This window comes from Cottoperca gobio, unplaced genomic scaffold (assembly GCF_900634415.1).
Source record: "Cottoperca gobio unplaced genomic scaffold, fCotGob3.1 fCotGob3_242arrow_ctg1, whole genome shotgun sequence".
NCBI classification, from domain to species: Eukaryota; Metazoa; Chordata; class Actinopteri; order Perciformes; family Bovichtidae; genus Cottoperca; species Cottoperca gobio.
In genome coordinates, this window is record NW_021166867.1 from 1 (window position 1) to 14547 (window position 14547).

The 14547-nt window shown below is 42.6% G+C and overlaps 1 protein-coding gene across 1 annotated transcript; it reads left to right on the forward strand.

Moving 5' to 3' along the window:
- Positions 1-4387: 4387 nt before the first annotated feature.
- LOC115005029 (neuronal tyrosine-phosphorylated phosphoinositide-3-kinase adapter 1-like) lies at positions 4388-13610 on the forward strand. The gene is made up of 3 exons (XM_029426815.1): positions 4388-5655; positions 5751-5863; positions 11920-13610. Exons 1-3 carry the CDS (start codon positions 5607-5609, stop codon positions 12142-12144), a joined length of 387 nt encoding a protein of 128 aa, XP_029282675.1. The 5' UTR covers positions 4388-5606; the 3' UTR covers positions 12145-13610.
- The last annotated feature ends 937 nt before the right edge of the window (positions 13611-14547 follow it).

Consider the following 14547-nt stretch of genomic DNA (forward strand, 5'->3'; position numbering starts at 1 on the left):
AGGTGCGCTCGCAGACATGGCACTGCAGCGGCGCTTTGTCCAGCCGATGAGACACCTGGTGCACGCGTAGCTGCCGCAGCAGCCTGAACTTCCTGTTGCACTGGTCGCAGCGCAACAGTTTGTCGGGGTCGCTCTCCTGAGCCTCCCGCAGCTGGTGGCTCAGCACGTGTTTCTGCAGACTCTTGGCCTTGTAAAAACCTTTATCGCAGGAGCTGCAGGGAAATGGCTTCAGATGACAGGACACATGTTTCCTCAGCTGGTGTTTCTGATGAAAACCTTTGTTACACAGCTCACAGAAAAACCTCTTCTCTTTGTACAGCTCTCTCCTCCTCCTCCTCTCCTGCTCCTTCTGCTGCTCTCCCACCACTGCACAGGAAAACATACATACAAAAGGTATTATCATGTAACGTGTAAATACATGTATATGTATGCATGTATGTCTATATACACAGTCCCCTCCAAACCTAGTGGAACAGCGAGGCCAATTTCTTTATTTTTGCTGTACACTGAAAACAATTGGGTTTGACAACAAAAGATCTCTCAGCTTCTATTTTCAGATATTTACATCTAGATCTGTTAACAACTTAGAAGATAGCATCGTTAATTAACGGAACACCACATTTTTAGGTGAACAAAAGTATAACAGAGACCTAATATTTAGTTACAAATCCTTTGCTTGCAATAACTGCATCAAGCCTGTGACCCATTGACATCCCCAAACCTTTTTTGTGATGCCTTTCCAGGCTTTCACCGCAGCCTCTTTCAGTTGTTGTTTAGGGGGGTTTCTCCCTTCAGTCTCCTCTTTAGGCAGGTACAATGATCACTAGAGTTTTCAGTCTGGAGCTTGACTTGGCCAGTTTAAAACCATTTTTGGCCAGTTTCCATTTCTTTCCCCTGATAAACTCCTTGGTTGTTTTGGCAGTGTGTTTTAGGTCGTTGTCTTGCTCCATGATTACATTACATTACATTACAGTTCATTTAGCTGACGCTTTTGTCTAAAGCGACTTACAAAGCGCAAACAATCATGAGAATACAATTCCGTACAGCAAGAATCCTGCAAGTACATTAGCTTCAAATAGGTACAATCCTTTAAGTGCAGAACAATAGCTTCAAATAAGCCAAACCAATATAAGTGCAACATACAAAGAACAGTTTTCTTTCCATTTTTCTTTCATGCGGCGAAGTGCAATCGAAACAGGTGAGTTTTCAGTCTGACGGAAGGTGTGAAGACTGTCTGCTGACCTGATATCAATGGGGAGGTCTTTCCACCATTTTGGAGCAGGATAGCAAACAGGCGGTTTTGTTTTTAGGGGAATCTGGGTCCCACTCACAGTGAGAGAGTAGCAAGCCAATTGGCCGATGCGGAGCGAAATGAACGTGCTGGGGTGTCTGGTTTGACCATGGTCAAACCAGACCTGGATGTAGGAAGGGGCTGATCCATTCACAGCACGGTAGGTCAGCACCAAAGTCTTGAAGCAGATTTGGGCCGCCACTGGTAGCCAGAGCGGAGAAGCGGTGCATTGTGGAAGAACTTGGGTAGATTGAAGACCAGTTGGGCTGCTGCATCCTGGATGAGCTGTAGAGGTCGGATGGGACATGTAGGCAGTCCAGCAAGGAGGGAGTTGCAGTAGTTAAGGCGTGAGATGACAAGAGCCTGGACAAGAACGTGTCCTCCTGAAGTTGTACAGAGTGTGTCTGCAGGAGGGGACGTGTCCTCCTGATGTTGTTGCAGCGATGTTGGCACTGAAGGACAGTTGGTCGTCCAGTGTCACACCCAGATTCCTTGCAGTCCGAGTCGGGGAAACAACAGAGGTGCCAATGTTGATGGTAAGGTCTTGGATGGGAGAGACCTTTCCCGGAAGGAAAAGGAGCTTGGTCTTGTCCAGGTTGAGTTTCAAGTGATGTGCAGCCATCCACCGAGAGATTCCCAGTTCTTTGAGGGTGTAGAGGAGGATCTGGTGGTTCACTGTGTCAAACGCAGCAGAAAGGCCCAGAAGGATGACAACAGAGGAGGGGGGAGGCTAAATAAATAGGAGGCTAATAAAGTCCCACAGTGACAGCGAGGAGGGCAGTCTCAGTTGAGTGTCCGGCTTTGAAACCAGATTGGTGCGGATCGAGAAGGTTGTTCTGGTGAAGGTAAGACGAGAGTTGATTAAAGACTGCACGCTCAAGTGTTTTGGAAAGAAAAGAAGAAGAAGAGAGAACAGGTCTGTAGTTGTGAGGTCAGGAGCAATAGACTGGAGAAGATGAGAGGGGATAGGGTCTCGACGGCAAGTGGTAGGACGGGGAAAGATAAAACTTAATTTGGAGAGGGGGGAGAAAGAAGTAAGAGTGGGGGGGGTAAGTGATGTGGATAGTGAACAGTGATGTTAGTCGGTAAGTCAGAAAAAGAAGAGCGTATGTCATCCATCTTTTTTACAAAGTAGTTGTGGGACAGTAGCAGGGAAGAAGGAGGTGGGGGACTGGGAGGGTTGAGGAGGGTGGAGAAGATAGAGAAGAGTTTTTTGGGTTGAATTTTTTGTTGGAAGAAAGTGCTTTTTGCTTCTGAAATAGAAGAGAAAGAGGAGAGAAGAGTTTGAAAGGCAAGGAGGTCGTCACGGTGTTTTGATTTGAGCCATTTTCTTTCAGCTCCCCATACAATGGTTCCATTAGAATGCACAGTCATCCAACCAGGGAGCTGGAGGGGACTGGCGAACCTGCTGCAAGGTGAGAGGACGGAGAGTCCAGAGAGGAGGACAGAGTAGAGGAGAGTGTCTGTGGCAGAGTTGGCAAGCATGAGTGAGAAGGAGTCAGGAGAAGGAAGGGCCGAGAGGACAGCTGAGACAAGAGAGGAAGGAGAGAGGGAGCGAAGGTTACGGCGGAGAGGTACAGTTTTCGGGGAGATAAGTTTGTTAGGATGAAGGATCTCCCACTCAGTTTGGTTGCATCTCTCCTTAAATTGGCAAACAAAATCTTTCTGTAAACTTCAGAGTTCATGTTGCTGCTGCCATCATGCGTTACATCATCAATGAAGATCAATGAGCCCCAGAAGAAGCCATGACATTACCTCCACTGTGTTTCAAAGATGAGACAGGTTTCCCTCAAACAAAACCCGCCTGTTTGCTATCCTGGCTCCAAAATGGTAGAACGACCTCCCCATTCATGTCAGGACAGCAGACAGTCTTCACACCTTCCGTTGCAGACTGAAAACTCACCTGTTTCGACTGCACCTCTGCGAATGAAGTAAACAAAATAACTGTTCTTTGTATGTTGCACTTGTATTGGTTTGGCTTATTTATAGCTAATAGTTGAATTTGTATTCTATTGTTTCTGTATGTTGCACTTCAAACTGGCTTATTTGAAGACAGTGTTCACTTAAACGATTGTACCTATTGTACTTACAAGATTCTTGCTGTTCGGAGTTGTATCCCCACAATTGTTTGCACTTTTTGTATGTCGCTTTGGACAAAAGCGTCGGCTAATTAACTGTAATGTAATGAGCTTGTGTGTTTGGGATCATGAGCAGATCCTTTCTTTCCCCACACGTTAGCCTTTCCATCACTTTGGCAAAGGTTAATATTTGTCTCATCAGTCCATAAAACTTTGTCCAGAACTTTTGAGCCTTGTCTCTGTACTTTTTGGCAAATTCCAATCTGCACTTCTTGTTCTTATTGCTAATGTGTAGTTTGCATCTTCTGGTGTAGCCTGTGAACAGTGGATTGTGAATCACTCACTCCTGCCCTCTGGAGGTTGTTGGTATTTCACTTACAGTTGTTTTAGAGTTTTTCTTTACAGTTCTCACAATGTTTCTGCCATCAGCTGCTGATGTTGTCCTTGGTATACCAATCTGTTGCTTAGTACACCAGTGGTTTCTTTCTTCTTCAGGACATTCCAAATGGTTGTACTGGCTATGAACAATGTTTGTGGCGCTGATTGATTTTCCATCTTCTCTGTTTCAACATTGCTTGCTTTTCTCCCATAGACAGCTCTCTGGTCTTCATGTTGGTTACACCTTTATAACTATAAATGCAGTCTGCACAGGCAAAACCACTCCCAAGTTTTTCTTAAAATCAGCATCTCTACATGTTTGGCAGCCATTCCACTCCAGTGTCTGTTGAATTTCGATACAAGTACACCTCATTCTACTTAATGGAGGTACTGATTAGGTGATCACCTAAACCAAATCGTATGTCTGGCTTTAGTGGCAGAGGGAAACAACGCCACTAGAACAAGCACAACGTTTTTGACCAAACATACCCACTCAAGTCTGAACTGAGGTTACAGAAAGTCTCAGAGCCCAATATGATGTTGATTTGTGACAAAATAGAGCAAATAGGCCACCTGTCAGCATCATCAGCCACAGAGAAAGGTTTAACCCAGGATGTGCTAGTCTGGGTTAAACTGTTCAATTGTTAAGATGTGTTGAGACTGATTTATTCTAACATTGGTTAAGACTGTTAAATCAAGATGTGAAACAGACCTTTTTCTCTATTTTCTCTAACTGGACCTCTTAGAATTTATGTTGAATACCCCTGATATACACCATATAAAATGTCTATCTTTTCTATCACAATGTCAAAACAACAGCTGCCAAACTGCATTACTGCAATATTTACGTCATTTGGATGACGGATGAGGTCCCGGAAGCCTTGTGAGAAACATGTATTCATGAGATATAAATGCATACAGATAGAGAGGGAGAGGAGTAAAGAGAGAGGAGCTTGGTGTAAGTCCCCCGGATGTCTAAGCCTATAGCAGCATAACTAGGGGCTGGTCCAAGCCTGAGCCAGCCCTAACTATAAGCTTTATCAGAGAGGAAAGTTTTCAGCCTGCTCTTAAATGTGGAGAGGGTGTCTGCCTCCAGAACACAAACTGGGAACTGGTTCCACAGGAGAAGAACTTGATAGCTAAAGACTCTGGCTCCCAGTGTACTTTTGGAGACTCTAGGAACCACGAGGAACAATGCATTCTGGGAGCGCAGTGTTCAAGTTGGGTTATAAGGTACTATGAGATTTTTAAAATAAGATGGAATCTGACCAATAATGGTTTCGTAGGTCAGGAGAAGGATTTTAAATTATATTCTGTATTTAACAGTGAGCCAGTGCAGAGCAGCTAATACAGGAGTAATATGATCCTGTCTCCTAGTTCTTACACTAGGTAGTGGTCAATACACGAAGGGTAGGAAATAGTTTTTCTGCATCATTTAGAGACAGGATGTGTCTTATTTTGGTAATGTTATGTAGATGAAAGAAGGTGAAGGTTGAAATTTGAAATTTGTTTTATGTTGGAGGTAAATATTCTGATCAAAGATAACGCAGAGTGTTGCTGGAGTCTAAGTTAATGCCATCCAGAGTTACTATGTTATTAGAAAATGTGTTTAAGAGGTGTTTCGGGCCAAGTACAATAACATCAGTTTAGTCTTTTTTTAACATCAAGAAGTTGCAGCTCATCCAAGTTTATATGTCCTTAAAGTATGCTTGAAGTTTAGTTAAATATTTATTTGATTTCTGTCATCTAGGAAAAATTAGGTTTTATTGTATTGTCGTGTCTCTGCAGGAGACTCCAGGTCTCTGCCCAGGCATGGCACTAAAGACAGAAACAGCCAGTCCAGTCCAGTTTCAAGCAGGATGGGGAGGTCGTCTGTCAGCCCAACCATGATGCTGTCCGGAGGAGGAGGTGAGTCTCTTAACACTACAGAGACGTCAGGTTTATTAGTCTTATGAAGATATGTCTGTTTGTGCTGATTGATGTAAAAATAATCTTATCTGCAGAATCAAAGTCAGTGTTTAAACTTGGCCGTTCGGCATCGACGTCAGGAGTTCCTTCACCAGGAGGGACACCACAACGTCACCTTCATGATCCGCATCACCCCGCCTTTAGCCAGGTACAACACCTGTAAAACATCTGTTTGTTTAACGGCAAAATGCCTGTCTGTCTGTCTAATTGTAAAACACTTGTCTGTCTGTTCATGTGTTTACCTGTCTGTCTAACAGTAAAAATATATGTCTGTCTGTGTGTTTACCTGACACCTGTCTGTTTGTCTAACTGTAATAATCCTGTTTGTATACCCCTTCTGACTTTGCACACCAAGCCCATATTTTTATATTTTTGTTCCAATATGAGACTGAGCTAAATTAATTATGCGGGTGCAATGACTGGTTCCAAACGGGGCTAATAAATAACAAACATTAACAAGAAGCTATCATTTAGCTGCCTGACCACAATCTGTCGTATTTATCTTACACTCTTTGTTTTATGATCATCCCCAATTCCAAGCTGTTCTGCAATCACCTGCAATCTATCTTCAGATTCTGCATCTCTATATTCTGTACTTTGTGCTGGGAGATGAAGTGAAGCAGTTTATCAGATTCTGGATGACGTTTACATGTACGGAGGTCAAACAACTCTTTGATGAGAAATGGCAAAAAAAAGTGAAAAAAGTGAGGCTGCCACCTCATTACATTACAGTTCATTTAGCTGTCGCTTTTGTCCAAAGCGAATTACAATAAGTGCAAACAATCATGAAGATACAACTCCGAACAGCAAGAATCTTGCAAGTACATTAGCTTCAAAGAGGTACAATCCTTTAAGTGCAGAACAATAGCTTCAAATAAGCCAAACAAAGTGCAACATACAGAAACAATAGAATACAAATTCAACCATTGGCTACTAATACTAATACTAATAAGCCAAACCAATGTAAAACATTGCAACATACAAAGAACAGAATTTTTCATTTTTTTCATTTGTCGAGGTGCAGTCGAAACAGGTGAGTTTTCAGTCTGGTATGGAAGGTGTGAAGACTGTCTGCTGACCTGACATCAATGAGGAGGCCGTTCCACCATTTTGGAGCCAGGATAGCAAACAGGTTTTGTTTGAGGGGAATCTGGGTCCCACATGCAGTGAGGGAGCAGCGAGCCGATTGGCCGATGCAGAGCGAAGTGAACGCGCTGGGGTGTTTGGTTTGACCATGGCCTGGATGTAGGAAGGGGCTGATCCATTCACTGCACGGTAGGCCAGCACCAGAGTCTTGAAGCAGATTTTGGCCGCCACTGGTAACCAGTTACTAGTCACTAAGATTTCTTAGACCATTAGTAATTTTTTATGCATCATATTTATTTTTAAATATGCGGAAATACGGACTTAGTGTGCAAAGGCCTTAATTGTCTCACTGTCTACCTGTCTATCGGTCTACCTTTCTACCTGTCTACCTCTCTACCTGTCTACCAGTCTGACTTCCTTTCTACCAGTATGTCTACCGATCTACCTGTCTACTGGTCTACCTGTCTACTGGTCTACCTGTCTACCAGTCTACCTGTCTACCGGTCTGTCTACCTGTCTATCCGTCTACCCGTCTGTCTATTGGTCTACCTGTCCTAACTGTCTACCGGTCTACCTGTCTGTGTTACTTGTCACTGATCCATTTTGCAAATCAGATGATAAACAGCATTTTATGTAAAATAAAGACTTTATGTCACACAGGATTCAACGAGTAAACATGTAAACGAGTAAACATGTATACATTTAAACGAGTAAACATGTAGACAAGTAAACGGGTAAATATGTATACATGTAAACAAGTTAACATGTAGACATGTAAACATGTAGACATGTAGACATGTATACATGTAAACGAGTAAATATGTAGACATGTAGACATGTAAATGACTAAATGGGTAAAGATGTAGACATATAAATGTGTAAACATTGAGACGTGTAGACATGTAAACTGATAAATATGTATACATGTTAAACATGTAAACAAAGGGATTTGTTTACTTTGTTCAAAGGACATTTAGTAATTGCAGTTGTGTGTAAAGTATTTGGTGTTTAAATTAAATGTGTCATGAACTGTAAAACTGAATTAATCTGTAATTATATAAAGTGAAGTAATACTTTAATACTGATACTAACAACATTTTATTATTGATACTAACATTAAACTAAAATAAAACTAACACTACACTTACATTAAACTAACACTGTTTGAACTCCCACTGAAGCAATTTAATACAAAAAATCTCATTAATACTTTTTTAAAATTATTATTATTAACACTAATGAAAACCCTAACCCCACCAGTCTCCATCTAACACCGCCCGTTCTTTGTTGTTTGTTGTTTTAAAATAAAAAACACATGTTTGTTAGACTCTCGGGTCCTACTGATGATGAACATTTACATAGAATCTGTAACTTGTGTGTTACTGTTTTCTGAGCAGTCTCTGACAATAAAATATTTGATTTCACCAAATTCAAATTCAACTTCAGTGTGAAATTTGAAACATGACAATTTAAAATGTCTGTTTATGATCTGATTAAAATCAGATTTTAACACACCAACGGACCAACACACCAGAATCCAACACACCAACATACCAGAATCCAACACACCAACACACCAGCATCGAACGCACCAACACACATTACATTTTTTACATTTAGCTGACGCTTTTGTTAAAAGTGATTTACCATAAGTGCAAACAATCATGAGGATACAACTCCGAACAGCAAGAATCTTGCAAGTGCAACATACAGAAAATAAATAAAATAAAATAAAAACTCGACCATTGGCTTCAAATAAGCCAAACCCATGTAAGTGGTTTGCCGAGGAGCAGTCAAAACAGGTGGGTTTTCAGTCTGGTATGGAAGGTGTGAAGACTGTCTGCTGACCTGACATCAATGGGGAGGTTGTTCCATCATTTTGGAGCCAGGATAGCAAACAGGCGGGTTTTGTTTGAGGGGTATCTGGGTCCCACTCGCAGTGAGGGAGTAGCAAGCCGATTGGCCGATGCAGAGCAAAGTGAACGCGGTAGGGTGTATGGTTTGACCATGGCCTGGATGTAGGAAGAGTTTATCCATTCACTGCACGGTAGGCCAGCTCCAGAGTCTTGAAGCAGATTCCACTCGTAACCAGTGGAGGCAGCGGAGGAGTGGTGTAGTGTGGGAGAACTTGGGTAGGTTAAAGACCAGTCAGGCTGCTGCATTCTGGATGAGCTGTAGAGGTCAGATGTAGGCAGTACAGCAGAGTGTGCCTGCAGGAGCGGGTTGTTGTCAGCCAGACAAGCCAAGATTCGTGTCTCCACCTGGGTTTCAGATCTGGGAAAAGACAGAATCAGTGTTGTCTGCGTAGCTGTGGTATGAGAAGCCATGAGAGTGAATGACAGAGCCAAGTGAGTTGGTGTACAGAGAAAAGAGGAAGAGACCCAGGTTGGAGCCCTGAGGAACCCCGGTGGAGAGTTGACAAGGGTCAGACAGAACCCCTCTCCAAGTTACCCCGTAGGTCCTTTAAGTAGGATTCGAGCAGGGAGAGAGCAGAGCCTGAGACCCCCAATTATTGGAGGGTGTCGAGGAGGATCTGGTGATTCACTGTATCAAACGCAGCAGAAAAGTCCAGAAGGATGAATAGAGGGGGAGGGTTGATCCAGCAGCGTGAAGGGCAGTCTCAGCTGAGTTGAGCCTTGAAACCAGATTGGTGCAGATCAAGAAGGTTGTTCTGGTGAAGGTAAGACGAGAGTTGATTGAAGACGGTACGCTCAAGTGTTTTGTAAAGAAATGTAAGAAGAGAGACAGGTCTATAGTTGTTCAGAAGGGGTGAGTGGGGGTTTCTTTAGGGGGGGTTCACTGCTGTCTCTTTAAGTCTGTTGGGAAGCAGCCAGTTGTTCAGGAAGTGTTGATGAGATGGGTAAGAAAAAAATGAAGGTAGACTGTAGAAGGTGAAAGGGTATAGGGTCCAGTGGTAGGACGGGCAGAGGTAAGAAGTGTTAGAACTTCATTTGGGGGGGGGCGGTTACAGTGGGGGGGAAGTGATGTGGATGGTGAACATTTGATGTTAGTTGGTAAGTTGGAAAAAGAAGAGCGTATGTAATCTATTTTTTTTACAAAGTAGTTGATAAGTGGGACGGTAGGAGGGAAGAAGGAGGTGGGGGACTGGGAGAATTGAGGAAGGTGGAGAAGATAGAGAAGAGTTTTTTGGGGCTGGAGAAAGAGGATTGAATTTTAGATTGGAAGAAAGTTTGAAAGGCAAGGAGGTTGTGAGGTTGTTTTGATTTCAACCTTTTTCTTTCAGCTGCCCGTAGGATAGTTCTGTCAGCACGCACAGAGTCATCCAACCAGGGAGCTGGAGGGGACTGGCGAACCTGCTGCAAGGTGAGAGGACAGAGAGAGTTCAGAGAGGAGGACAGAGTAGAGAGGAAAGTGTCTGTGGCAGAGCTGGCAGGCATGAGTGAGAAGGAATCAGGAGAAGGAAGGGTCGAGAGGACAGATGAGGCAAGAGAGGAGGGAGAGAGGGAGCTTAATTTTACTGTGGAGAGGTAAAGTCTATGGGGAGTTAGGTTTGTTCGATAGGGAGAGGGGGAGAGAGTAGGATATGAAAAAGTGATCAGAGATGTGAAGCAGGGTTACAGAGCGGTTCGAGGTAGAGCAATTTCTGGTGAATATGAGGTTGAGGTGGTTGCCAGCTATGTGAGTAGGTGGGGACGGACATAGGGAGAGAGCAAAAGAAGATAAGAGAGATAGTAGGTCTGTTGACTTCTCTGACTGGATGTTGAAGGAAACGAGAAGTACGAGCGGAGGGCCATTTTCAGGGATGGGTTAGGGTTAGGGTTAGGGTTAGATAGGAGAACATCCAATTTCTCCAAAACCTCCCCCTAAGGACCTGGAGGACAGTAGAGAACAACAATATTTAATGTAACCGGCTTAGTTACAGTAACGGCATGAAAATCAAAAGACGAGTGGGTGAAGTGTGGCAATGGATAAAGAGAAAAACAAGAAAGCAAAATTAGATACTTAGCCCAGTAGTGTTGGCTGTGCCTCCCATGAAAACTCTTTGTCTTTGTCTTCCTGAGTCTTTGTCTGATGAGGCTGCCGCTCCAAACAAATGCTGTTTCCTTAAAGAAAAGCTATTAAAAGTAAATACGCTTTTACTTAGTAAGCTTAGTAAACAATATTCTTACAGTCAAGTAGAAGATCCTTCAAGATTCAGATGCACCAACGCACCAACACACCAGGATCCAAACACCAACGCACCAATGCACCAACAACAGTGAAATGCCACAACACACACTGGACACCATGTTGTCTAGAGACGGACCTGATGGACTGAGCGCACTCACACTCACACACACACACACAGCAAACAAATGTACAGTTACCACGACCAAAAGGTTACAAACCACAAGTTACTGCGCACATTTATTTATCAGAGCTACAAAAAATAAATGAATAAAATAAAATTGATTCACAAACATGTTGCTGTGCAAAGTGCAACAAGTGGAAACAGCTGTAAAGGGTGACAATAGAAAGTAGGCCAGGGGTGCCCAAAAAGTCGAGGGTAGTGCGGGTAGATCGCGCACCGTTAAAAACAAATATATATATTCCCCCAACGGAACCCCGCACTCCGTGAAATTCAATTTTTTTGTGTTTTTCTTGCCTTGCGCATTAACATTCCCTCCCTCGCTCTGTTTCGCTCCCGCACACACCTACAGTCAGAGACAGAGTGGGGGAAAGGAGAGGAGTGAACTACCCCCCCCGCCGCAGCATTTTTTAATACAGGTAGATTTGGACCTGGTCATTTTAAAAGTAGCTCACAAGCCAAAAAAGTGTGGGCACCCCTGCAGTAGACAATATAAAACCCTAGTCTGTGAGGTAGCAGGAGCTTTGTGCACATCCTCCCCAGGTCACTGAGGACCAGCCCATACAAATGTACTACAAATCTCAGAGTTCATCATTAGGAAACTTTCTACCAAATAATCCTAAAAGAAATAGCTTGAAGAACCAAGGGTCTGTCTGGATCTTTCACCCTCTGTGGGTCAATCCTTCGTGGGTTCCAGTTTTTAGTGTCCTTCTCGGGCCGCGTATGGGCGGTATTGGAAATGTCCCGGCGGTATGTAAGTGATCGATGAGTGACTGGTTGTGCACATGTTGATGTTGCTCTGTTTCCAGATGCCGTGGCTCTGCGGAGACGCCACCATGATGGAGATGATTGAGAGGAAAAGGGTTTTGTGTCGAGAGATTAAAGCTCGTCAGCGTCCAGAGAAGAATCTGTGTAAACAGGACAGCATGCCCATCCTGCCCAGCTGGAAGAGGAAGCAGCCACCGCCATACTCTGCTCCCCCCACCGCCGCCGGACAGACCAGCACCACGGTGTTCTGGGACACGGCCATCTGACACACCGACAGAGACACAACACACACTGACTACGTTTATATGCACAAAATATTATGGTTTGGAACTTGTAAAAACACGATACACCCTTTATATAACTTACTTTCCTCCTTTCCTGCAGTTATGCTGCTCCTGAGAACCCTCGCTGTCACTAACTGAGCCTCATATTGTAAACGTGTCCTAAGCTCCTGAAACTGGAATAATAATGATATAATTATAATAGTGAAATATTAGTGTGCAGTCGCGCTGCTAGTTCATGTTTTTTTTCTTGCTGGTTTTCTCATTGTTTGATTGACAGTATTACTGCCGTCTATAAATATGACTTTATTTTATATGAACGGAATTTTTACCTTTTGATTATTAATTAAGCTGTCATGTGACGCCTTTAAAATAAAAAGATACACAGAAGTAATATTATGTTTACACGTTTATAGTCAGATAAATCATGTTGTTTATAATTATCCATCTATCAACTAATACAATAAAACTAAACGATTAATACATTAATCATAAAGTCTGAATATGTGACATTTATTTATTATTACTCTAATTACAAATGTCACATCAACACAGGAAGTGACCTCACGTGGGTCTCGATCCAGATGTTCAGATACTGTCAAAGAAATAATGTCAGAAGATCACCGAACATCAGTCAAAACATGAAAAACTTCTACGGCCACAACAACAATCAACACACACACACACACACACACACACAGGAACACACACACTTGTGCAGGTGTTGTCCTGCTGTCCAATCAGAGTGCAGGGATGACCGTGCAGGTGTAGGAGAACTTTCTGTTGTTATTTTTCTATCTGAACACTGAAAAAGATTCGGATGTTTTTTAAAGTCTGATAGTCGTGTAGCAGAACTCTTGTAAAAAGAAAAAAATATTTATAAACTCTTCTCTGTGAAGAAAAAATCTGTCAATCAAACATGATTTTATATTTAAAAAAGAATCTGTGACGCTCGTCTGTGTGTGAAAGAAAAAGTCTGTACGTGATGATGTTTTTATACAAAAATAATTTTTATTATAATGACATTTTTTTATTTTAAATGGGAATATTTTTGGCATGTTGTTGGTTTGGTCTCATCTACTGTCCCAGAAACACAGACCTGACTCCAGTTAACTCCTTAATGTGTCAAGGTCACCTGAAGGTCACCTGACACCTAAAAGTTACCCGAAGGTCACCTGACACCTAAAAGGTCATCTGAAAGTCTGAGTTTTAGGGTCAGTGGATGAATAACTGTCTGCAGAAAGAAATGACTTCATGAATGCAGTGTATTGATCTTTGTGATGGATGTGAACGATTGATTAGCATGATGTCAAATCAATGGTAAGACCGAAGCGAAGCATTCTGGGATACGGTGGTGAAACCTGTGTATGTAAATCATCTTAAAGCCACGGGAGATTAAATGTTTTAATATGCACTCATACACTTCAGAGTTAAACTGAGTCTGACGATCATTCTGACTAAGTTTTCTTTTTTATTTCAGTACAAAATTATTTTCATTTTTTGTCTCATTTAATCAGTTGTGATTTCAGACATAAAACCTAAGTGCACTTTAGGTATGGAACGATGGAACGAAAGTTTCATGTCACTATTATCCTGGATAATCTTATTATCCTTACCGGAGCCTGCAGCTCAAAGACAACACAGTGCAGTTTACGGGCGACTGTGACTCAAGAGGTAGAGTGGTCGTCCAGCGGTCGGAGGGTCAGTTGTTCGATCCTCAGCCCCTGCAGTCAGCATGTCAAAGTGACCTTGGGCAAGATACTGCAACCCAAATTGTGAATTTGTGTGAATGTTTATCCCTACTGATGAGCTGATGTGCCCCTTGTATGGTAGCCACTGACTCTGTATAAATATGGGTGAATGCTGACATGTGACAAAGCGCTTTGAGAGATCGCAAAAGATTGTAAAAGCAGACTCTGTAAATTTACTGTTTACATTTACCGTTAGTTTGCAGCTCAAAGACTTAGCCCGCATCTGCGCCTTTCAAGACACCACAGCCACTGCCGGAGTCGGAGATAATGGAGAAACAACAGAAGAGGATATTTTTCCATTGTTAGATAGATAGATTGATACTTTATGAATCCCGAGGGAAATTTAGGTTGTTAGTCATGTAAACAACCAACAGAAAACTACAGTTAAGGATCTGGTGGATTTCTGCAGGTAAACTCCAGCCTTAGTGTGGTGCATTCCCAAAGACATAGGGTTGAAACCATGTAGCCTCTATTTTTAAATGCAAACAACAGCCGTCCGGGCATAAAACCAGTGATCTGCTATCTTTACAAATCCAGACTCTAACCAGTGCTGGAAAAATTGTTTAAATCAAATTGAAAGTCAAATCAAATTGATGATGATTGACTATAAAATCAACTGGTAACACCGTCAAAATAA